Source organism: Oncorhynchus keta, chromosome 18 (assembly GCF_023373465.1).
Source record: "Oncorhynchus keta strain PuntledgeMale-10-30-2019 chromosome 18, Oket_V2, whole genome shotgun sequence".
NCBI classification, from domain to species: domain Eukaryota; kingdom Metazoa; phylum Chordata; class Actinopteri; order Salmoniformes; family Salmonidae; genus Oncorhynchus; species Oncorhynchus keta.
In genome coordinates, this window is record NC_068438.1 from 28,035,175 (window position 1) to 28,061,957 (window position 26,783).

The 26,783-nt window shown below is 44.2% G+C and overlaps 1 protein-coding gene across 1 annotated transcript in view; it reads right to left on the reverse strand.

Moving 5' to 3' along the window:
- LOC118370738 (seizure protein 6 homolog) overlaps positions 1 to 26,016 on the reverse strand; it is a 193,194-nt gene extending 167,178 nt beyond the window's left edge. Inside the window, exon 1 of the mRNA XM_052468880.1 lies at positions 25,443 to 26,016. Coding sequence (XP_052324840.1) covers positions 25,443 to 25,515 — 73 coding nt within the window. The 5' untranslated portion in view covers positions 25,516 to 26,016. The remainder of the gene's footprint in view (positions 1 to 25,442) is intronic.
- Between the last annotated feature and the right edge of the window lie 767 nt (positions 26,017 to 26,783).

Consider the following 26,783-nt stretch of genomic DNA (forward strand, 5'->3'; position numbering starts at 1 on the left):
GTTTGAATACCTGAGCCGATAAGGGTCAAATCTGCCGCCCTTGAACAAGGCACGTAAAACCCACATTTTCTCCAGAGGTGCCATACTACTATGGCTGACACTGTAAAATAACACACTGCACCTATATAAAACAAATAAAAAACACCACCTTTTTTGAGTGAACCACGGTATGCTGTTTAGTGCGCTCCCGAGTGCAAATAGAACCGCACTGAGGGGGAAAACACACCAGATTTAGGAAAAAACCTGTCCAAAACAATTTGGTGTGAAAGCCCATAAGAAGGTTGACATACACAGAAACAGAGCACATCTAATTCACACCATTATAGCAGTAAAAACATGTAATGTCAGAAGGGGATGGTAAAATCAGCCTAGCAAAGCATTCATCCCTCCCTCACTCTGCTGGAGAAACTGATTATGTACTGAGAGAATGGTCCATTCAACTGAAGCGGACTGAATTAGCAGGAGCAGAGAAGGCAGACTCTCCCTCATAGAAAGGAGGCTGGTAGGCCTGGACTCAATAGTGATTCCAACAGCTCCTAGTTGGTGAGAAAACATTTAGTACTGGATGTGTCCGTAATGAATATGTACATACCACCCTCCCTAGCTAGCCCCACCTCCCTAGATAGCCCCACCTCCCTAGCTAGCCCCACCTCCCCAGCCCACCTGCCCTCCCAGCCCACCAGCTGGACCAGCCCCAGAGAGAAACAGCAGCCTTACCTACTCACTGCCTCCTCAGCTCTCTGTCTAAGGGGGAGCATCCTTTGATCTCCCAGCCAACTGGCTCTCTCCTGTTAGGAGCCCACTCCTCTACTCTTCTCTGTAAAGTGAGATCAAGGAGCATGATTTAGCTGGAAAACCACCAGATGCAACAGCTAGAGAGAGAGCCTGAGCCTGTATCAGTAGTATCACTTTGAAATCACGGGTAAGAACTTAATTTCCCATTGAAGTCTGTCTGATGTTGTACCTCCCTATTGCTTTCCATTACATTTCATCACCCTAAATCTCCATGGAAAAAATATGATTTCTTACAATACCAGATAGTGCTCTTGAGGTCAAAGACCTCTTTTTCAAGGAAACAACATAATGTGCTTCGCAGGACTCCGGGCAAATAGAGGGGATTGAGTGTCAAACATGGAGGCCTAAGATGTGTAAAAGTCAGTCAGATGTTGGCTACAACCCTAGTGTGTTGGCAGTGTCATTAAATGTCATGGCAAAGACTAGTGTTTACTCATACGGCTGTAGTCTGTGGCATTGTCATTATGATGTATAGGAGGTAACAGCCATAGTGAACCAGGTGAGACCGAGACAGTGCAGTGAGCATGACGTGGGCCTAATAACACTTTAATGGGGAACTGAGGGAGACTGTTGAAGAATAGCCTCAGTAGACTTAGTCCGTATTTCAATGGAGTCCACCTCAGAGTGAGCACAGAGTCAATGAGCCATGAGAAACATGCTAATTACAGTTATTACTTCATATGATTTGGGTGTGAGTCATTGTAACAGGACATTGCCTTCTGTTCAGCACAGGGCTGACTGGGGCCTCTGCTATATGTCTTATGATAGGAGATACAACTATGGCGTACCATCTACCATGATAGTGGACAGGATGAGCAGGTTAGGATATGAATGAAAGTCAGTCACTAAGTGTAGACTAATGAGGAGTAATCATAGACGGTATGTGTTTGCACCGCCATGTTGTGACTCACGGCACAGTGTGAATCATTCAGAAGCACAGCTTTGTTTATTTATAGGTAGCAGGTGCCTGAAACAAGCTGGTAGTCTTTTATTTAAAGCTAAAGAACACCCTGGAAAAAAAAGACCTCCAGACCTGCACACAAACTAGCCAGCAATGGGTGGTTCCTCTTGACATTTCTACCTTAATTCAGCACTAGGCCAGCACTAGGAGGTCATGGCTGCCTTCGATACTGTGAACCATCAGATCCTCCTCTCCACCCTCTCCGAGTTGGGCATCTCCGGCGCGGCCCACGCTTGGATTGCGTCCTACCTGACAGGTCGCTCCTACCAGGTGGCGTGGCGAAAATCTGTCTCCTCACCACGCGCTCTCACCACTGGTGTCCCCCAGGGCTCTGTTCTAGGCCCTCTCCTATTCTCGCTATACACCAAGTCACTTGGCTCTGTCATAACCTCACATGGTCTCTCCTATCATTGCTATGCAGACGACACACAATTAATCTTCTCCTTTCCCCCTTCTGATGACCAGGTGGCGAATCGCATCTCTGCATGTCTGGCAGACATATCTGTGTGGATGACGGATCACCACCTCAAGCTGAACCTCGGCAAGACGGAGCTGCTCTTCCTCCCGGGGAAGGACTGCCCGTTCCATGATCTCGCCATCACGGTTGACAACTCCATTGTGTCCTCCTCCCAGAGCGCTAAGAACCTTGGCGTGATCCTGGACAACACCCTGTCGTTCTCAACTAACATCAAGGCGGTGGCCCGTTCCTGTAGGTTCATGCTCTACAACATCCGCAGAGTACGACCCTGCCTCACACAGGAAGCGGCGCAGGTCCTAATCCAGGCACTTGTCATCTCCCGTCTGGATTACTGCAACTCGCTGTTGGCTGGGCTCCCTGCCTGTGCCATTAAACCCCTACAACTCATCCAGAACGCCGCAGCCCGTCTGGTGTTCAACCTTCCCAAGTTCTCTCACGTCACCCCGCTCCTCCGCTCTCTCCACTGGCTTCCAGTTGAAGCTCGCATCCGCTACAAGACCATGGTGCTTGCCTACGGAGCTGTGAGGGGAACGGCACCTCAGTACCTCCAGGCTCTGATCAGGCCCTACACCCAAACAAGGGCACTGCGTTCATCCACCTCTGGCCTGCTCGCCTCCCTACCACTGAGGAAGTACAGTTCCCTCTCAGCCCAGTCAAAACTGATCGCTGCTCTGGCTCCCCAATGGTGGAACACACCCCCTCACGACGCCAGGACAGCGGAGTCAATCACCACCTTCCGGAGACACCTGAAACCCCACCTCTTTAAGGAATACCTAGGATAGGATAAGTAATCCTTCTCACCCCCCTTAAAAGGTTTAGATGCACTATTGTAAAGTGGCTGTTCTACTGGATGTCATAAGGTGAATGCACCAATTTGTAAGTCGCTCTGGATAAGAGCGTCTGCTAAATGACTTAAATGTAATGTAATGTAATGTAATAGAGGCAGATGAGAGGAGAGAGAGGTGAGGAGGTCATGTAATAGAGGCAGATGAGATGAGAGAGAGGTGAGGAGGTCATGTAATAGAGGCAGATGAGAGGAGAGAGAGGTGAGGAGGTCATGTAATAGAGGCAGATGAGAGGAGAGAGAGGTGAGGAGGTCATGTAATGGAGCCAAACAAGAGGAGAGAGGGATGAGGAGGTCATGTAATGGAGCCAGATGAGAGGAGAGAGAAGTGAGGAGGTAATGTAATAGAAGCGGATGAGAGGAGAGAGAGGTGAGGAGGTCATGTAATAGAGGCAGATGAGAGGAGAGAGAGGTGAAGAGGTCATGTAATAGAGGCAGATGAGAGGAGAGAGAGGTGAGGAGGTCATGTAATAGAGGCAGATGAGAGGAGAGAGAGGTGAGGAGGTCATGTAATAGAGGCAGATGAGAGGAGAGAGAGGTGAGGAGGTCATGTAATAGAGGCAGATGAGAGGAGAGAGAGGTGAGGAGGTCATGTAATAGAGGCAGATGAGAGGAGAGAGAGGTGAGGAGGTCATGTAATAGAGGCAGATGAGAGGAGAGAGAGGTGAGGAGGCCATGTAATAGAGGCAGATGAGAGGAGAGAGAGGTGAGGAGGTCATGTAATAGAGGCAGATGAGAGGAGAGAGAGGTGAGGAGGTCATGTAATGGAGCCAAACAAGAGGAGAGAGGGATGAGGAGGTCATGTAATGGAGCCAGATGAGAGGAGAGAGAAGTGAGGAGGTCATGTAATGGAAGTAGATGAGAGGAGAAAGAAGTGATGAGGTCATGTAATGGAGGAAGAGGAGAGGAGAAGAGAGAGGGGAGCAGGTAATGTAATAGAGGCAGATGAGAGGAGAGAGAAGTGATGAGGTCATGTAATGGAGGCAGATGAGAGGAGTGAGGGATGAGGTCATGTAATGGAGGCAGAGGAGAGGAGAAGAGAGAGGTGAGGAGGTCATGTAATAGAGGCGGATGAGAGGAGAGAGAGGTGAGGAGGTCATGTAATAGAGGCAGATGAGAGGAGAGAGAGGTGAGGAGGTCATGTAATAGAGGCAGATGAGAGGAGAGAGAGGAGAGGAGGTCATGTAATAGAGGCAGATGAGAGGAGAGAGAGGTGAGGAGGTCATGTAATAGAGGCAGATGAGAGAGGTGAGGAGGTCATGTAATGGAGCCAGATGAGAGGAGAGAGAAGTGAGGAGGTCATGTAATGGAGGTAGATGAGAGGAGAAAGAAGTGATGAGGTCATGTAATGGAGGCAGAGGAGAGGAGAAGAGAGAGGTGAGGAGGTAATGTAATAGAGGCAGATGAGAGGAGAGAGAAGTGATGAGGTCATGTAATGGAGGCAGATGAGAGGAGTGAGGGATGAGGTCATGTAATGGAGGCAGGGGAGAGGAGAAGAGAGAGGTGAGGAGGTCATGTAATAGAGGCGGGTGAGAGGAGATAGAGGTGAGGAGGTCATGTAATAGAGGCAGATGAGAGGAGAGAGAGGTGAGGAGGTCATGTAATAGAGGCAGATGAGAGGAGAGAGAGGTGAGGAGGTCATGTAATAGAGGCAGATGAGAGAGGTGAGGAGGTCATGTAATAGAGGCAGATGAGAGGAGAGAGAGGTGAGGAGGTCATGTAATGGAGCCAAACAAGAGGAGAGAGAGGTGAGGAGGTCATGTAATAGAGGCAGATGAGAGGAGAGAGAGGTGAGGAGGTCATGTAATAGAGGCAGATGAGAGGAGAGAGAGGTGAGGAGGTCATGTAATAGAGGCAGATGAGAGGAGAGAGAGGTGAGGAGGTCATGTAATAGAGGCAGATGAGAGGAGAGAGAGGTGAGGAGGTCATGTAATAGAGGCAGATGAGAGGAGAGAGAGGGCCAGATACCACACATGAAAAGGAAAGAAGGGAAATATGAAGGGGAAAAGGATGGCTTTATATGCTTACTTTTTCAATCAATACATTACCTACAGACCTTAAACTCACAAACTAGGTATGCCTCAGACATACAGTTTCTAATTTAATTTCCAGCCTAATGTACACTGATGCACACGAATGCCTCAAATCGATTATGTTCAATAGTCCAGAAATATTATGCTTTAAAAAATCCCACATCCATAGTAAGTCCTAAACATTCATCCAGTACAGAACATAAACAGTGTATTCGTCGTTTGTGTCCACAGTGGTTCCAACAGCAGAGTGACAGCTCTGACTGGCGTGGGAGGACTGTTAATTAACTGTGGGTAATTGAGCTGAAGCCAGTATGTGTTGTTGCTGAGGGCCCCTGGTCCACCACTGTACTCCCTAGACAGCGTTCAGTGTGCCCAGTAAAACACAGATGAGGTACATATTGTGAATTATGCAAATCAAGGAAAGCTATACAACACTATCAATGTAATCTGCCTGCTCCCAGAGTGGGTTGGAGGGAGGTCAAAGGCAGGGCTGTTTTTGAAATCTAAACGCTTGTCTGTGCGTGCGTGCCACAGTCCTCCATCCCCACAACAACAAACGGAACCAAGGACAATTACATGGATGGAATGTAGCAATTCCTGAGGAGAGTGGCTGGAACGCTTCTCTTTCAAACATTCCACTCTCTTTTTTTCCTTTTTGATTCTCCCCCTGTCCTTCCTTACAAAGTGCTCCTGCTTTATTCTTCACAGGGAGATTGCTATAGCCCTTCGCTCATTAATGAAAACGTGCCTTTTTCGAAGGACTGATGCACCTATTTCTTGCATGTAATTTTAAATTGTACCCCTTTTTTCTCCACAATTTCATGGTATCCAATTTTTTAGTAGCTACTATCTTGTCTCATCGCTACAACTCCCGGCCCGCCACAGGAGACAAGGACATCCCTACCGGCCAAGCCCTCCCTAACCCAGACGACGCTAGGCCAATTGTGGGTCGCCCCACGGACCTCCCGGTCGCGACAGAGCCTGGGCGCGAACCCAGAGTCTCTGATGGCACAGCTGGCGCTGCAGTACATCGCCCTTAACCACTGCGCCACCCAGGAGGCCCCTCCTGTTGTTTTTCTAATCAGTTACTATCTATTAACTGCTTGGCAGCTGCTGTCTTGTGGATGTGATGCACAACACATTTTGTCTCAACTTTTTCCATACAACAGGTTTAAAGCAAGACTGTTATTAATTCTACACTAAATTAAATAAGGCTGACGGATGAGACACAGAGTCACTTGGCAACAACACATTTCATTGAAACGTCCTCTATTCAGCAGGACATGCAAACATGGATAAACACAAAGGTTTAATCTTCATTTCAGTTCTAAAGTTGATCTGGTACTGCTACTGCCTGTATATAGCTCCATTCTTGTGTATTTTATTTTATTCCTCGTGTCAGTTACTATTAAAAATATACAGTACTGTGCCTAAATGTTTTAGGCAGGTGTGAAAAAATGCTGTAAAGAAACAATACTTTCAAAAATAGACATTAATAGATTATGAATTAATAATGAATTAAATGCAAAGTGAGTGAACAGAAGAAACATCTAAATCAAATCCATATTTGTTGTGACCCCCCTTTGCCTTCATAACAGCATCAATACTTGTAGGTACATTTGCACAAAGACAAAGGAATTTGTAGGCATATAGTCAGGTGTATGTTAAACAATTATACCAAACAGGTGCTAATGATCATCAATTCAATATGTAGGTTGAAACACAATCATTAACTGAAACAGAAAAATGCTGTTTAGGAGGAATAAAACTGGGTGAGAAACAGCCAAACTCAGCTAACAAGGTGAGGTTGCTGAAGACAGTTTACTGTCAAAAGTAATACACCACGGCAAGACTGAGCACAGCAAAAATACACAAGGTAGTTATACTGCATCAGCAAGGTCTCTCCCAGGCAGACACAGGGTAGTTATACTGCATCAGCAAGGTCTCTCCCAGGCAGACATGTCAAGGCAGACAGGGGTTTCCAGATGTCCAAGCTCTTTTGAAGAAACACAAAGAAACGGTCAACGTTGAGGACCGTAGACGCAGTGGTCGGCCAAGGAAACTTACTGCAGCAGATGAGACACATCATGCTTACTTCCCTTCGCAATCGGAAGACGTCCAGCAGTGCCATCAGCTCAGAATTGGCAGAAAACAGTGGGACCCTGGTACACTCATCTACTGTCCAGAGAAGTCTGGTCAGAAGTGGCCTTCATGGAAGACTTGCGGCCAAAAAAACATACCTCCGACGTGGAAACAAGACCAAACAAGACCACGAAAACACAGGAACTGGCGTGCAGAAAAATGGCAGCAGTTGCTCTGGACTGATGAGCCAAAATCTGAAATATTTGGCTGTAGCAGAAGGCAGTTTGTTCACCGAAGGGCTGGAGAGCGGTACACAAATGAGTGTCTGCAGGCAACAGAGATGCATGGTGGATGTTCAACAGTGAAGCATGGTGGAGGTTCAACAGTGAAGCATAGTGGAGGTTCAACAGAGATGCATGGTGGATGTTCAACAGTGAAGCATGGTGGAGGTTCAACAGTGAAGAATGGTGGAGGTTCAACAGTGAAGAATGGTGGAGGTTCAACAGTGAAGTATGGTCGAGGTTCAACTTAGATGCATGGTGGATGTTCAACAGTGAAGCATGGTGGAGGTTCAACAGTGAAGCATGGTGGAGGTTCAACAATTAAGCATGGTGGAGGTTCCTTGCAAGTATGGGGCTGCATGTCTGCAAATGGAGTTGGGGATTTGGTTAGAATTAATGGTCTCCTCAATGCTGAGAAGTACAGGCAGATACTTATCCTTCATGCAATACCATCAGGGAGGCATCTGATTGGCCCCAAATGTATTCTGCAGCATGACAACGACCCCAAAAATACAGCGATAGTGTTTAAGTACTATCTTCAGCGTAAAGAAGAACAAGGAGTCCTGGAAGTGATGGTATGGCCCCCACAGAGCCCTGATCTCAACAACAGCGAGTCTGTCTGGGATTACACGAAGAGAGAGAAGCACCTGAGGCTGCCTAAATCCACAGAAGAACTGTGCTTAGGACTCCAAGATGTTTGGGCCAACCTACCTGCCGAGTTCCTTCAAAAACTGTGTGCATTTTGTTAATTGATATATATAATCTATTCATTTTGTTAATTGATATATATAATCTATTCATTTTGTTAATTGATATATATAATCTATTCATTTTGTTAATTGATATATATAATCTATTCATTTTGTTAATTGATATATATAATCTATTCATTTTGTTAATTGATATATATAATCTATTCATTTTGTTAATTGATATATATAATCTATTCATTTTGTTAATTGATATATATAATCTATTCATTTTGTTAATTGATATATATATAATCTATTAATTTTGTTAATTGATATATATAATCTATTCATTTTGAATGCATTCTATTTTTGAAAGCATTCTTACTTTACAGCATTTTTTCACACCTGCCTAATAATTTGCACAGTACTGTGTGTGTATATATATATTTTATTTTACTGCATCGTTGGAAAAGGTTAGGTTGAAAGCATTTCACTAATGTCTACACCAGTTGCATTCAGTGCAATTGACAAATATAATTTTATTGGATTTGTCCTTAGAGCAATAACACCCTTGTTTCATTCTCTCCATGGCATTGGGGTGCCTGTCAGTCATTTCGAAGGTCTTTCTATCCCTCTGAACAATAGTATCCACCCACAGTGATTTAACTTCACTTGCCAAGGAGGATAACTGTGCCCGATTGTGCCCAGGTGTGTTGTCATGGGGACTAAAGTCCAAGCAATCAGATTTGGCAATTAAACCTGTCAATAAAGTTTAGATGATGTTGTAAGTTTGAGGATCAGATTGCCTTTTAATTACAGGGTGCACGGTGGGGGCCACCATCACCACAAAACAAATGAAACACTGACAGATGAAGCTGCATATTCTATTGGGAAATGACTGTGCACTAGAATAACATTTCAAGCACTAATTTGAAGTACCTAAATCTAAACGTTCTGGTCAACCCACTTCCATGAGCTACGGGAGTAAAAAAAATGCATTCCAACATTGAATAAGATATTACCAGCATCAAAGTTAACAGAAAAGTTGACTGATTGGATAGGAGAGTTTCCTGACAGCCACACATGCATGCTTGACTCACTGTGTGACTTGCTAAACCATGACTCTGCACAACGAATGCAGTGGACCTAGTCAAGATCGATAACCATGGCCTTGACACAAGAGGACCGATCTATCCAAAGCTCTCCACCTTTTCCACTCAAGAACCCTTTAAATCAGAGTACAGAAGGCCCTCGTACACGCCTCCAATCTTTTCTGACAGAGGTTAGGGACAGTTTCAGTACGGTCAACTCACTGCGGTGGCAGTAGATTGTGGCCATGACACAATGGAGCATGCTGGGGGTTGAGGATGGACATGTTGTTTAATTGAGGTTCCACTGCGGGCAGGGTTGCAAGGGCTGCAGTGAGCAGCTGGACAATTTCCCTGGGAGCTGTACAGTTCAGACCCTGAGTTTCCAGAGGAGATCCCTGGGTCAACTGAATGGCGTGATTACACTCAGAGACGAGATGAGAGATGTTCAGGATCAGAAGAGGAAGAAGGATTCTGTTGGCTCTAATTTAATTGATTTTCAAACGGTGTATTCTAATAGATCTAACAGTTATGTTAGATGTTTTGATCAAGGGTGGCAAGCTCCATTGGTCCTAAAGACGCAGAGCACTGATAGTTTATGCCTTTGCCTTTTAACCACAGATTGATTTGTGTATTTTATTCATAGATATTATCTCAAATGGATGGTCGTGTACTTTGATGATTATACAGTGCCTTGCAAAAGTATTCATCCCCCTTGGCCTTTTTCCTATTTCGTTGCATTTCAACCTCATTTAAATGGATTTTTATTTGGATTTCATGCAATGGATATACACAAAATAGTCAAAAAATTACTTTTTTCAAAGCCCCTGAAAAAGATCTGGTGCAACCAATTACCTTCAGAAGACACATAATTAGTTAAATAAAGTGTGCAATCTAAGTGTCACATGATCTGTCACATGATCTCAGTATGTATACACCTGTTCTGAAAGGCCCCATTGTCTGCAACACCACCAAGCAAGCGGCACCATGAAGACCAAGGAGCTCTCCAAACAGATCAGGGACAAAGTTATGGAGAAGTTCAGATCAGGGTTGGGTCATAAAAAAATATCCCACAGAGCACCATTAAAATCATTATTAAAACATTGAAAGAATATGGCACCACAACAAATCTGCCAAGAGAGGGCCGCCCACCAAAGATGTTTTTCCATCAGCAGGGACTGGGAAACTAGTTAGAATTGAAGGAATGATGGATGGCACTAAATACCAGGAAATTCTTGAGGTAAACCTGTTTCAGTCTTCCAGAGATTTGAGACTGCAGGACAATGACCCTAAGCATACTGCTAAAGCAACACTCGAGTGATTTAAGGGGAAACACTGAAATGTCTTGGAATGGCTGAGTCAAAGCCCAGACCTCAATCCAATTGAGAATCTGTGGTATGACTTAAAGGTTACTGTATACCAGAGGAACCCATCCAACTGGAAGGAACTGGGGCAGTTTTTCCTTGAAAATGGGCAAAACTCCCAGTCGCTAGATGTGCCAGGCTTATAGAGACATATCCCAAGAGACTTGCAGCTGTAATTTCTGCAAAAGGTGGCTCAACGAAGTATTGACTTGGAGGGGGTTCATATTTATGCACACTCAAGTTTTCGTTTTTTTGTTTCACAATAAAAATTATTTTGCATCTTCAAAGTGGTAATGTTGTGTAAATCAAATGAAACAAACCCCACAAAAATATATATATTTGAATTCCAGGTTGTAAGGCAACAAAATAGGAAAAATGCCAAGGGGGTGAATACTTTCGCAAGCCACTGAATTCCCCAATAGCAACTTATGTGCTTTGAAATGGCTTGTCACATCAAAGGAAATGATTTTTTCACATTGATGGTGACTGAGCTGGAGGAGATATAGCACTTCTTTTGGGTGAGCAGTTTTCTGAAATACAGGCTTCACAGAGACATCCAGAAGTCTGAGGTTAACAGGGGCACAGCAATTTGTCCCATGCTAAATAATCATATTGTATATCAGTAGCTGTCTCCTATGGGATAGATGTGTACAGTACATTCCGAAAGTATTCAGACCCCTTGACTCTTTACAAATTTTGTTACGTTACAGCCTTATTCTAAAATGGATTTAATTTTTTATTAAATTCCATGGATTTTTTTTTTTTAAACTCATCAATCTACATACAGTATCCCATAATGACAAAGCCAAAACAGGTTTTTAGATATTTTTGCAAATTGCACAATGAAATATCACATATTATATAATATTTCCTAATATTACATAAGTATTCAGACCCTTTACTCATGACTTTGTTGAAGCACCTTTGGCAGCGATTACAGCCTTGAGTCTTCTTGGGTTTAACGCTACAAGCTTGGCACACCTGTATTTGGGAAGTTTCTCCCATTCTTCTCTGCAGATCTTCTCAAGAACCATGTACAGTCCCTCAGGCCTCCCTGCCTGCTTTAGCAATATAAATATCCCCAAATACCCTCATTTCTAAATAAATACATGTTTTGGGGTTGAACTAAGTGTGTTTCATTTGCCTTCCTCATCCATCTATGTCTAGGTGGTGCAGAGAAAATGGAAGATTGATTGAAAAGGCTGCTTCAGTCTTTATGCTGAGAGAACACAGCCTGTGCTTTTCAACATAGGAATAGAACTCGGTGCTCTGTGGATCAATGCAGGTGGCTGTCCCTGTAGTATGTCTCTCTCTCTCTCTCTCTCTCTCTCTCTCTCTCTCTCTCTCTCTCTCTCTCTCTCTCTCTCTCTCTCTCTCTCTCTCTCTCTGTGGGGGTGGTGGGGGGGCTTACTCACATCCTCTAGCCACTCGAGACATAGCATTTTCCCTGCAGAGTTAATTTGTCCTGCACCCTGGCTAAATAATCCCTATTTATTGACTTTCAGAAATGCCTATGAAAACAACTGGTTTGATATTCAACTATTATTGATGTGGAATGCATCACAGCACAGTGTTCCCAACCTAACTAGCAGTGCCGGCTTCTGTGTAAACTTTGACAAGGAATAACCTTTACCCATTGAAATATGCCTCACATTACCTAAATTAAGTAAGCTATGCACAATGAACAGGCTAAAAGTCCAGTCTCAGGTGTCTCTATGAATGCCTCTGTATAAACCCCCACTATTCTGTATACAACCTGAGCTGAGAGTGTATGCCGTAAGATTACCACCTATACCCTGAGCTGCAGCATTTTTCTTATTTATGCATCTCCATCTGTTTCCCTCTCTGTGCTGCGCTGCAGCCAACCTGACAACAAGGTAAATAACGATGATGCTGATACATTCCGATGGGATCTGCCGCCGTTTCCGAGGATTTACATTATTCATCTTTATTACCGCAGACTAGGGCTCCAAGGATACCTGACAGGGTCGCGTCACATGGTCAGTTCATTAACGACAGACAGACCGTTCTGCTCTACATGCACGGGAGAATGGACGTTTATGCTCCTCTTCTACTCATATCATTGCCAATGCCAATCTTGATAAGCCCAGAGTGATTTCTCCTAAAATAATATCCTTTAAAAAGTTCAGGGCCAACATTCACTCACAACCTCAGTGTTATGGTCTCTAAATCAGTTGCGAAGGATCAAATTCACAGGCGCAAAGCATGCATTTAAACTCACCATTTCTTTCACTAAACCATTTACAACCATGTACAATAAAAACATGTTTCATGACTGTGATGTACATACAGTATTTGCAAACCGAAAAGGGGGAGAGAAAGAGTCTCTAGTATTTATATGGCAACATCTCATCACAGCAGCTTGCCTGACAGTCTCTGCTTTCATACCAACATCAAGGAGAGCATAATGGCTTGGCTAACTGTTAATAAGCAAAAGCTGTGAAACAGCATGACTACAAAGTACGTACATATGTGGCAATGAACAGAGGGCTACTGACAATAACCTCAACAGAACACAACTGGAACTTTACACAAACTGTTCCACATCATCTATATTTGAAGTCTATCAGAGCTGTATGCAACTCCACTGGGGCATGAACAGAGCTGCCTAATAACGCTCATTAAAAATGCTCATTCAGAGAAGAAAGAATGGAGAGGGAGGAAGGTCTCTTGTTATCTAGTAGCAGCTTTAACTAACAATCTTTCTGCGTTTCGGCCTACTGTTAGTAACAATGTGATGTCCTATACGTAAGCCATGGATGTCTGAGTTGTACTGAGTAGGACGGAGGACTGCCTTAAAGGGGAATGGAAACACTAGGAAGGAAATCTAAGCAAAGAGATGTATTCAATCTACTAATTCTAAACATGTGCATTTAACATAAAATCATCTCTATATTTAGTATTTTGATCGTCTACAAGGTTTATTTAAGCTATGGTCAGCGCCATCTTAAATTGCCATGGTCATCACTGATGCCAGTGTGTCACTGGCAGGTATCAGCAAATTGTCTGTGGTATTGAGTTTCCTCGTGGAGAGTGACTCAAAGAGAGTGAGGTTGGGTGCAGACAATGAAGATGGCAACATCAAGTAGTAATTAAAACATGAACTGTATAGCGCCAGTCTGTAGGAATTCGCTCCCAAACAAATCCCTTGGTAAACTACCATCGGCTGACCAAGGACCTGCAACTTTTGAAGAAGTGGCTCCACGTCCTGAAGAGGAAGGATGTGCTGGTAGAGCCAGCAGGATCTGCAGACAGGAAAGGAGTCATAGGCCAAAGTTGAAGCCCTCTGCTTGCACCTCCATTTGAAATGTCGAGGGTTATGGTGTAGGGGTTACCGACCGACCATCATCAACATCGCTGACTCTTTGGAGTCGAGCAAAAAAGACTGAACGGAGGAGGCGATGCAACACATCAATCAGATCTTTATTGGGACTGAGAGACTTTATGGTAAAAGACAAGTTTGAAGTGGGTGTGATGGTAAGAAATTACAATTACAGTACAAGTGGTATAGGGCCCATATTCCACCAAAAGGTTTGGGGACCGTCAACATAGTAAATAAAAAAATGACTGGAGTTGACCAACTAAGAACAAACAAACAGCACTGTCACCCCTATCTACTTGACCCCTCCTGCATAAAACATAAAGGTCCAAAACATGTCTGATGAGAAGAAACAAAGTGTCTTGTTTACTTTCAGACGAGTAAGGCAAGTGTTGAATGCTATCTGTGGAAGTGTTGACCTGCTGCCTGTGGAAGTGTTGACCTGCTACCTGTGTAAGTGTTGAATGCTGCCTGTGTAAGTGTTGACCTGCTGCCTGTGTAAGTGTTGAATGCTGCCTGTGTAAGTGTTGAATGCTGCCTGTGTAAGTGTTGACCTGCTGCCTGTGTAAGTGTTGAATGCTGCCTGTGGAAGTGTTGACCTGCTACCTGTGTAAGTGTTGAATGCTGCCTGTGCAAGTGTTGACCTGCTGCCTGTGTAAGTGTTGAATGCTGCCTGTGTAAGTGTTGACCTGCTGCCTGTGTAAGTGTTGAATGCTGCCTGTGTAAGTGTTGAATGCTGCCTGTGTAAGTGTTGACCTGCTGCCTGTGTAAGTGTTGAATGCTGCCTGTGTAAGTGTTGACCTGCTGCCTGTGTAAGTGTTGAATGCTGCCTGTGTAAGTGTTGACCTGCTGCCTGTGTAAGTGTTGACCTGCTGCCTGTGTAAGTGTTGACCTGCTGTCTGTGTAAGTGTTGAATGCTGCCTGTGTAAGTGTTGACCTGCTGCCTGTGTAAGTGTTGAATGCTGCCTGTGTAAGTGATGACCTGCTGCCTGTGTAAGTGTTGACCTGCTGCCTGTGTAAGTGTTGACCTGCTGCCTGTGCAAGTGTTGAATGCTGCCTGTGTAAGTGTTGACCTGCTACCTGTGTAAGTGTTGACCTGTTGCCTGTGTAAGTGTTGACCTGCTGCCTGTGTAAGTGTTGAATGCTGCCTGTGTAAGTGTTGAATGCTGCCTGTGTAAGTGTTGACCTGCTGCCTGTGTAAGTGTTGAATGCTGCCTGTGTAAGTGTTGTATGCTGCCTGTGTAAGTGTTGACCTGCTGCCTGTGTAAGTGTTGACCCGCTGCCTGTGTAAGTGTTGACCTGCTGCCTGTGTAAGTGTTGACCTGCTGCCTGTGTAAGTGTTGACCTGCTGCCTGTGCAAGTGTTGAATGCTGCCTGTGTAAGTGTTGACCTGCTACCTGTGTAAGTGTTGAATGCTGCCTGTGTAAGTGTTGACCTGCTACCTGTGTAAGTGTTGACCTGTTGCCTGTGTAAGTGTTGACCTGTTGCCTGTGTAAGTGTTGACCTGCTGCCTGTGTAAGTGTTGACCTGCTGCCTGTGTAAGTGTTGAATGCTGCCTGTGTAAGTGTTGTATGCTGCCTGTGTAAGTGTTGACCTGCTGCCTGTGTAAGTGTTGACCTGCTGCCTGTGTAAGTGTTGACCTGCTGCCTGTGTAAGTGTTGACCTGCTGCCTGTGCAAGTGTTGAATGCTGCCTGTGTAAGTGTTGACCTGCTACCTGTGTAAGTGTTGAATGCTGCCTGTGTAAGTGTTGACCTGCTGCCTGTGTAAGTGTTGAATGCTGCCTGTGTAAGTGTTGACCTGCTACCTGTGTAAGTGTTGACCTGCTGCCTGTGAAAGTGTTGACCTGCTACCTGTGTAAGTGTTGACCTGCTACCTGTGTAAGTGTTGAATGCTGCCTGTGTAAGTGTTGACCTGCTACCTGTGTAAGTGTTGACCTGTTGCCTGTGTAAGTGTTGACCTGTTGCCTGTGTAAGTGTTGAATGCTGCCTGTGTAAGTGTTGAATGCTGACTGTGTAAGTGTTGACCTGCTGCCTGTGTAAGTGTTGAATGCTGCCTGTGTAAGTGTTGTATGCTGCCTGTGTAAGTGTTGACCTGCTGCCTGTGTAAGTGTTGACCTGCTGCCTGTGTAAGTGTTGACCTGCTGCCTGTGTAAGTGTTGACCTGCTGCCTGTGCAAGTGTTGAATGCTGCCTGTGTAAGTGTTGACCTGCTGCCTGTGTAAGTGTTGAATGCTGCCTGTGTAAGTGTTGACCTGCTACCTGTGTAAGTGATGAATGCTGCCTGTGTAAGTGTTGAATGCTGCCTATGGAAGTGTTGAATGCTGCCTATGGAAGTGTTGACCTGCTACCTGTGTAAGTGATGAATGCTGCCTGTGTAAGTGTTGAATGCTGCCTATGGAAGTGTTGAATGCTGCCTGTGTAAGTGTTGACCTGCTACCTGTGTAAGTGATGAATGCTGCCTATGGAAGTGTTGAATGCTGCCTATGGAAGTGTTGAATGCTGCCTGTGGAAGAGTTGACCTGCTACCTGTGTAAGTGTTGAATGCTGCCTGTGGAAGTGTTGAATGCTGCCTGTGGAAGTGTTGAATGCTGCCTATGGAAGTGTTGAATGCTGCCTGTGGAAGTGTTGAATGCTGCCTATGGAAGTGTTGAATGCTGCCTGTGTAAGTGTTGACCTGCTACCTGTGTAAGTGTTGAATGCTGCCTGTGTAAGTGTTGAATGCTGCCTGTGTAAGTGTTGAATGCTGCCTGTGGAAGTGTTGAATGCTGCCTGTGGAAGAGTTGACCTGCTACCTGTGTAAGTGTTGAATGCTGCCTGTGGAAGTGTTGAATGCTGCCTGTGTAAGTGTTGAATGCTGCCTGTGGAAGTGTTGAATGCTGCCTGTGGAAGTGTTGAATGCTGCCTATGGAAGTGTTGAATGCTGCCTGTGGAAGTGTTGAATGCTGCCTATGGAAGTGTTGAATGCTGCCTGTGTAAGTGTTGACCTGCTACCTGTGTAAGTGTTGAATGCTGCCTGTGTAAGTGTTGAATGCTGCCTATGGAAGTGTTGAATGCTGCCTGTGGAAGAGTTGACCTGCTACCTGTGTAAGTGTTGAATGCTGCCTGTGTAAGTGTTGAATGCTGCCTGTGTAAGTGTTGAATGCTGCCTATGGAAGTGTTGAATGCTGCCTGTGGAAGAGTTGACCCACTGCCTGAGCACACAGCCAGCTCTGATATCCTCCAGGTCTGGTCTGGCCTGATCCTGGTTTGCCCATCTAGATGAAGAGCCATCCAGACAGGAGTTGGCAGTGTGAACCAGACATGGAGAAGAGGAAGAGAGCTGTCCAAGGGCCTAATGGTTCCAGAGAGGTACTCAGCTCTGCATGCTCACCACACGCCAGCCCCAATTAGCCAGGTTTACATAGTGTGCCAATCCATGAGAGGAGACGGAGAGGAGAGGGAGCGAATGGGTTGGTACTGATTCCCTGCACTAATGTTTGCTCTCCTCCTCAGTGGTCAGATCGATAGAGCCACGGGTCTGAGATAGGGAGGCTGAATCTGACCGAGTTTCATGTTGAGGACGGAAGAGGTAGCGAGGGAGGAGGGAAAAGCACAGCAGCAGGAGTGTGTGGAAAAAATAAACAACAAACTTAATCTTAATAAGAACATTAAAAAAAACAAATTGTCCAGCACCAGAAACTTATCTAGTGGATTTCAATTCAAGCATGATGTTATGTCTCTTACTGACTGTGTGTCTCATGATGTTATGTCTCTTACTGACTGTGTGTCATATGATGTTATGTCTCTTACTGACTGTGTGTCTCATGATGTTATGTCTCTTACTGACTGTGTGTCACATGATGTTATGTCTCTTACTGACTGTGTGTCATATGATGTTATGTCTCTTACTGAATGTGTGTCACATGATGTTATGTCTCTTACTGAATGTGTGTCACATGATGTTATGTCTCTTACTGACTGTGTGTCATATGATGTTATGTCTCTTACTGAATGTGTGTCACATGATGTTATGTCTCTTACTGAATGTGTGTCACATGATGTTATGTCTCTTACTGACTGTGTGTCTCATGATGTTATGTCTCTTACTGACTGTGTGTCACATGATGTTATGTCTCTTACTGACTTCGTGTCACATGATGTTATGTCTCTTACTGACTGTGTGCGTCAGGTCATTTGCCCAAGCAACGCAATGCAAATGGGATACAGGATTTATTTACATTATGGAGACAGCCTGGAGAGTAATGCATGAGGACATGGGCCAGAGTGCAGACTAGATTGGCCATTGATTTGTAATAACTGTCCCCAAGCCTCTCAGCAGCCAGCTCGCCGGGAGAGAAACCAAAGACTGCTATGTGATATCACCAGTCATTCACACATGAATAGTGTTAATGTTCTATAGCTCTGCTTTCAGACCAGACCCACGATCTGAAAGCAGAGCTTTTGTTCAAGTAGAACAAAAGAAAGATCTGGAGAAACACAGGGTGGTACTTTGCACTATGTAACAGAGAGGCAGGACAACAAAGGAAGAGTTTTGCTACTTTTTTGTGATGGTACAAGCCATGTCGAAATACACCAGAGCAGTAATGATGTTTGAATATGACAGGGGCTGCATTCACGGTAATGGAGCGTAAATGGATAGAGTTTAGAATTACTCAGATGTATAACTCGAAGGCTTTTGTCACAAACGGGACATAATGTTCCATTCAAAGATGGGGATATAGTAAACCAGGTGAACACAGCCTTCAGAAAACCTGCTTTGACTGACAGCAGCTGGGGTATATATCATGCAGAGAGGAAAAGACAGAGGAGAAGAGAAAGAGTGTGTGGTTCCACCGTCCTCTCACTACCTCACCACACCGCCTGGGACGTGTCAAAAGATCAGACTGAGTCCTCTTCCTTCCCCGGGAGACGGGAACCAACGGCTGCTTTACAATAACACTAATTTCCAATTGAGTGTGTCAAAAGGGAAACTCCCCACAATTTGGAGGGTATACACGGTCTGAATAGCCTCTGATGGCACAGGGAGGAGCTCGCTGGGACAGGTTACTCACCCGTAATAGAAAAGTATGTGTTGAACATTTTCAATTCTCCCAATTTATATCATTTTCATCAGATCTCGAGAGCATCTATGGTGTTTAATTAAAAGAGATGTTCCCTTTTTCCAGCTTTTTCTTTCCTACGCCATGAAGCAATGCTCATTCCATCGGATCATTGACACCCAGAACAAATAGCTTTTTATCTGAGGCAGGGAAAAGGAGAGAGGAACGAGGAGGGAGAGGGAGGGGGAGGGGGAGAGACAGAGAGCGAGAGAGAGGAAGGAAGCTGGGTGGAAGTTTATCGCTTATCTCAGGGGCTCCATATTGGTGAGTTTATTCTGAGAATATCAGTGGAATGGCTGAGAAGGGGTTTCTGCAGCACTTGTGGCCAGAGATCACATTGTGAGTTCACACTGATTTTTAATAGCCAGTAATTAGGGGGGTTAAAAAAGCTGAGCAGAACTCGATTATGATTTATTTTTGCATGCGTGTGTGACAGATAAAGTGTTTGCGTGTATACACACACACAGACAGATAAAGTGTTTGCGTGCATACACACACACAGACAGATAAAGTGTTTGCGTGCATACACACACACAGACAGATAAAGTGTTTGCGTGCATACACACACACAGACAGATAAAGTGTTTGCGTGCATACACACACACAGACAGATAAAGTGTTTGCGTGTATACACACACACAGACAGATAAAGTGTTTGCGTGTATAAATACACACAGACAGATAAAGTGTTTGCGTGTATACACACACACAGACAGATAAAGTGTTTGCGTGCATACATACACACACACAGACAGATAAAGTGTTTGCGTGCATACACACACACAGACAGATAAAGTGTTTGCGTGCATACACACACACAGACAGATAAAGTGTTTGCGTGCATACACACACACAGACAGATAAAGTGTTTGCGTGCATACACACACACAGACAGATAAAGTGTTTGCGTGTATACACACACACAGACAGATAAAGTGTTTGCGTGTATAAATACACACAGACAGATAAAGTGTTTGCGTGTATACACACACACAGACAGATAAAGTGTTTGCGTGCATACATACACACACACAGACAGATAAAGTGTTTGCGTGCATACACACACACAGACAGATAAAGTGTTTGCATGTATAAACATACACAGACAGATAAAGTGTTTGCGTGTATACACACACACAGACAGATAAAGTGTTTGCGTGTATACACACACACAGCCAGATAAAGTGTTTGCGTGCATACACACACACAGACAGATAAAGTGTTTGCGTGCATACACACACACAGACAGATAAAGTGTTTGCGTGCATACACACACACAGACAGATAAAGTGTTTGCGTGTATAAATACACACAGACAGATAAAGTGTTTGCATGCATACACACACACAGACAGATAAAGTGTTTGCGTGTATACACACACACAGACAGATAAAGTGTTTGCGTGTATACACACACACAGACAGATAAAGTGTTTGCGTGCATACACACACACAGACAGATAAAGTGTTTGCGTGTATACACACACACAGACAGATAAAGTGTTTGCGTGCATACACACACACAGACAGATAAAGTGTTTGCGTGTATAAATACACACAGACAGATAAAGTGTTTGCGTGTATACACACACACAGACAGATAAAGTGTTTGCGTGTATACACACACACAGACAGATAAAGTGTTTGCGTGCATGCACACACACAGACAGATAAAGTGTTTGCGTGCATTCACACACACAGACAGATAAAGTGTTTGCATGTATAAACATACACAGACAGATAAAGTGTTTGCGTGCATACACACACACAGACAGATAAAGTGTTTGCGTGTATACACACACACAGACAGATAAAGTGTTTGCGTGCATACACACACACAGCCAGATAAAGTGTCTGCGTGCACACACACACACAGACAGATAGTGTTTGCGTGCATACACACACACAGACAGATAAAGTGTTTGCGTGCATACACACACAGACAGATAAAGTGTTTGCGTGCATACACACACACACACAGACAGATAAAGTGTTTGCGTGTATACACACACACAGACAGATAAAGTGTTTGCGTGTATACACACACACAGACAGATAAAGTGTTTGCGTGCATACACACACACAGACAGATAAAGTGTTTGCGTGCATACACACACACAGACAGATAAAGTGTTTGCGTGCATACACACACACAGACAGATAAAGTGTTTGCGTGCATACACACACACAGACAGATAAAGTGTTTGCGTGCATACACACACACAGACAGATAAAGTGTTTGCGTGTTATAGGGAGAAAAACAACCGCTACGATTAGAAGAGATTACTGACTGTGACATATTCAGGTCAAGCTCAGAGTTCCGACATGGAAAGCTAAACTAAAACATCAAAGACAGATTGATGTAGCTTGTTCTGATATTCCAATACAGAGTGATTGACAATGACTTCAAATCTGAAACATATATAATCTCTAACACTGATTTTCTTTCTTTTACACACACATACACACAAGCTTGTTCTCAAACCTACCCTTCATCCCACTTCTGGGTGGCTGGGGTGATGTATCATTGCAAAATGAAAAGCTGTGCTCTGAACTCACACAGAACAGGGAATACAGGCGGGAGCTTTTGTTCAATTCAGTACATTACATGGATACTTCCTATGTTCAGATCTAATCGATTCAATAAGTTAAAACAGGAGGATTAATTTCTATGTACATGCATGTGTGTTTCCATGTGTGTGTGTGTGTACTCCAAGGGTGTGCATCCATGTGTGTTTACATATGTTTGATGTTGTTCTAGCTGTTGCCAGTCTTTCCTGCACCAGCCGTTTGGAAATGCAGGGAGTTGCCATAAGAACCCCAGCCCTTCAGTCCCCCAGACCCCCATCCCTCCAGCCCTTCAGACCACCAGACCCCCAGCCCTCCAGCCCTCCAACCCTCTAGACCCCCAGCCCTGCAGCCTTTCAGACCACCAGACCCCCAGACCCCCATCCCTCCAGCCCTTCAGACCACCAGACCCCCAGCCATCCAGACCCACAGCCCTCCAGACCCACAGCCCTCCAGCCCTCTAGAACCCTAGCCCTTCAGCCCTCCAACCCTCCAGACCCCAGCCCTGCAGACCCCCAGCACTCCAGGCATCCAGTCATCCAGACCCCCAGCCCTCCAGACCCCCAGCCCTCCAGTCCTCCAGACCCGTAGCCCTCCAATTCTCCAAACCCCCAGCCGTCCAGACCCCCAGCCCTCCAGACCCCCAGTCCTGCAGACCCCCAGACCCCAAGCCCTCCAGACATCCAGTCCTCCAGACCCCCAGCCCTCCAGACCCCCAGCCCTCCAGCCCTCCAGTCTTCCAAACCCCCAGCCCTCCAGACCCCCAGTCCTCCAGCCCTACAGTCTTCCAAACCCCCAGCCCTCCAGACCCCCAGCCCTCCATCCCTCCAGTTCAGTGCCAGGCAAGTTTTCTTTAAATCAGGGCATCAATCTGGAGAAAATAAACACAGAGCGTGACCCCAAAACTCAGACAATATCAAATCTCCCCTTTCCAGTCCACTGTCCCCCCACTCATACGTCATGGTGGTGCCAGAGAGTTGTGGGAGGTGTCCGAGCACAGGAAGCCGTCTCACACGGACATTATAAGGGGCAGAGAGGAATAGGATGTTCCTGGGAGAGGGAACTGATTCTCTCCTGTCCCCATTATTATTACAGTCCACCCCGAGGACCATTACCAAGAGGGGATGCTCAAAAGCGTCAGCATCAGTGGCCTCATGCTCCCCCTAACGGCCAATACAGACACAGCACTCTGCAGTGTCAATGATAGCTCTGAGATTGTATTGTTATTCTCATTATTATCAGAGAGGAGCAGTAGGGGTTACGCATTCTCGTTGTGAGCAGACACAAACGTCCACCTCCCTTATGAGTCTCACAAACACAACATAAAACCAGTAGAAAAACACAATGTACTTTGAAACAGCATGTTGACATTAGAGCCCATGACACACAACTACGCAGGCTTATGCATCCCGCCCTCAATTAATGCAGCCTATGAGATCAATTATATCTATGGACAGATTGTATACACACACAGTGTACAAAACATTAGGAACACCTTCCTAATATTAAGTTGCACCCCCTTTTGCCCTCAGAACAGCCTCAATTCGTCGGAGCATGTCGTAAGCATTACACATTGATGTTGGCCCATGTTGGCTGGATGTCCTTTGGGTGGTGGACCCTTCTTGACCCTTCTTGATACACACGGGAAACTGTTGAGCGTGAAAAACCCAACAGTGTTGCAGTTCTTGACAACCACAAACCAGTGCGTCTGGCACCTACTACCATACCCCGTTCAAAGGCACTTAAATATTTTGTCTTGCCCATTTACCCTCTGAATGGCACACATACACAATCCATGTCTCAATTGTCTCAAGTCTTACAAATACTTATTTAATAACCTGTCTCCTCCCCTTCATCTACACTGATTGTAGTGGATTTACCTGGTGACATCAATAAGGGATCATAGCTTTCACCTGGATTTGCCTGGTCAGTCTATGTCATGGAAAGTCCAGGTGTTCTTAGTGTTTTGTACACTCATTGATATTGACACAACAACAAAAAAGATGGAGGATTACTGACCAACCTAAAGTCAACCTATGTTTACCTATACTCACCCAAGTGAACCTATACTCACCAATTCCTCATCACAATGCTATCAATTTAATATGGGCTCCTGCTTTTAGCTCACTGAACCTCTCGCTCAGTGCTCAATCTGGACTGATGGAGCCTCACATTAGCTAGAGTGCTTTTACAGGTGCTTCTGTTCTGCAGTAAAGTGCAGCTTCAGAGGTTCAGTAGAAGGTGACTGATAAGTACAGGGAGGCCCACGGACCTCTGAGATCATAAGGTCAGGCTGATGACTTGGGATCAATGCAGAATATGATGCAACATTCTCTCTGGAGCCAGGTTTTCCCAGCCGCAGGCATGAAGAAGCCGTAATAGCTATTAGTTTTATGGAATATCGAATTAGTAAAACACTGTGTAAATTGGTGTTATAATAGGTTGATGTATTACTTTATCAGGTAAATACTGTATGTGTATAATTCTTCCAAAGTCTGACATCTCATCCCACAACATAGATAACCTCCCTTTTTTTCCTTTGCTAATTTCCTCTTCTATTCTATCAAACATCTCCTCAAAAGTCAATTCAATTGAATGACCCATTTTTGAAATATTATACAGTATTTATTTTCAATTAGGATTTTACAATTCTTTCATTTGAATTTCAATCATTTCTGATATGACATGAACGGAAATGTAATAGTTTCCAGCCCTGCACAGGGTCACAAAAATATTGGAACATAACAGAATTAAACAAATTCAGAAGATTGGACAGAAAAGTCTGATGGGTCCGTCATGATCGACGTTGTGTGAAAGGCATGTTTATGAGAGACTCGTGTGAAGTACATCATGGGTGCAAGTCTAGACCAAACCTTTTCATAAATATTTATGTGGGTAGAATGATCAGATGCAGGCCGAGAAAATATTGTCTGGTTGTCTTCATAGGTTTATTTATTCCTCTTGAAACTATCCCAAACCCCCTACCCGTACACTGCGCAGCTCGAGGATTCTCAATAAGATAAGATAGTACTTTAATAAATGAATGTCGTCAAATCAAAAGCATGAATAGCGCAGCCAGCTGTAAAACCAATGCAAATCAGTGCATGTCATTCCAATGTTCTTAGAACTAATACATCTTCTTTCATGATTAGATCTCCTTTAAACAGATTTTTTTATAAATATGAGATAGAAGTTGACACATTAATCATTAATTATTCAAAATGATTGGCGCACTGTGAAGCAAGAATTAATTATATTTTCCATCCATGTAGGTTATAATAAATACCGATTAAAATACACTTCAAAAGGATGATATTTGAGACTAATTAAGATACGTTTACCACACTTTATTAGTCTAAGTTTATTTAACAGTTATTACAATACTTACAATTATTTAAAGTTTGGATTTGGAACTTGCTAAATTACAATCACTAGTCAATGTATAACTTTTTTAAAGGAAATTAATGTATTTAATTTCCCTTATAGCCGATTGCAATTAGTATGGCTTGTTGTGAATTCTTCATTGCAGGCAATAAATAGGCTACACATCTGCCTTTAAAAGACCGATATTTATACGTTATATCCTCTCCTCCACATTCATTATTTCAGAATAATTTGCCATAACGGTGGAGGGGACCATTTACACCTCATTAAAGGAAGAACACGACTGATAGCCGACTGACCCACACAACAAAAAGGCTCACACATAATTGGATACAGTGGCACCATAACACCGGCGGGTCGGGAACAGAATTACATTGCAATACACATCTGCATAAGCGACCAAATAGCCTTCCGTTATATTATTGAGAATCTTACCTTTAGCGCCTAAGTCAGTCATCATTGCAAAGAGAACCATCAGAACGAATATGTAATCTCGTGCCGCACTCATGCTTGCTTTCAGTATTGGTCCTCTGCTAATAGAAAGGAATGTCCTTGGGATCAACACTTTTCCTTAAAATAAAATAGACTGCTCGTACAGCAAAAGCCACTTGCTGTGAGACCTCGGGATCGCACACTGCGCAGCACTGGCGCTCCACTGAGAGCTATGTTCCCATGTCGTTATCAGCTGATAGACAGAGACTGTTCAATGTCAACGTTCGCTAAATCGATAGATAGATAGATCGTTGGGTATGCCGTTCTCTTTCTTCAAGTCAGCGCGCCCCTGTCGTTTCAGCACTGCGGACAGCTCCTAGCGACAGCAATTGGAACAACTGAATTCAGAACCATGGAAAGTTTGTACCGTAACCATACATAATGTATTACTGCCCTCAAGTCAATTACCTCCATACGAAAATGGCTGTGTTTAGTTCATTACCTTTGATTGCAGTATCAATTGCCAAATCGACTACACCCGTTTTCAATCGATTACAAACTCACAATTACTGTGAACGCTAACAGTCTTGTTAACAGGCACAATGTAGCACGAGCATTACAATGAAAACATCATGTTGCTCCTATTTTAGAACTGTAAATAAGTTGGTTATGTTATGATCTTCTCATTGGTATGTGGCACTCTGGCAATAGATACATCTGAGAGAGAGAGAGAGAGAGAGAGAGAGAGAGAGAGAGAGAGAGAGAGAGAGAGAGAGAGAGAGAGAGAGAGAGAGGAGAGAGAGAGAGAGAGAGAGAGAGAGAGAGAGAGAGAGAGAGAGAGAGAGAGAGATGGGTTTATGGAAATAATATAGAATTGTTAAGTGATGCTGCCAGTGCTAAGGTATTGGGATTGGTATTACTAATTGAATGGTAATGCAGGCTGCTTTCTTCTGTGTGTTTCATCTAGGAGTGTATCGATTTCAGGGGGAATGTCCTTTCTTTCTCCTGAAACCTGTTTACTGTGGGACCACACACTGGGTACACTGCCTCAGATTCATAACCATTCAAAGCCTGTTAATGAAACTAGCAATCAAAAACGCAATACGTAAAGTGTTGGTCCCATGTTTCATGAGCTGAAATAAAAGATACCAGAAGTTTTCCATATGCACAACAAGCTTTATGTCCATCAAATTTTGTGCACAAATGTATTTAAATCCCTTTTAGTGAGCATTTATCAAGATAATCCATATCAAGAAGCTGATTGAACCGTATGATCATTACACAGGTGCACCTTGTGCCCTGGCCAATAAAATGCCTCTGAAATGTGCAGTTTTGTCAAACAAC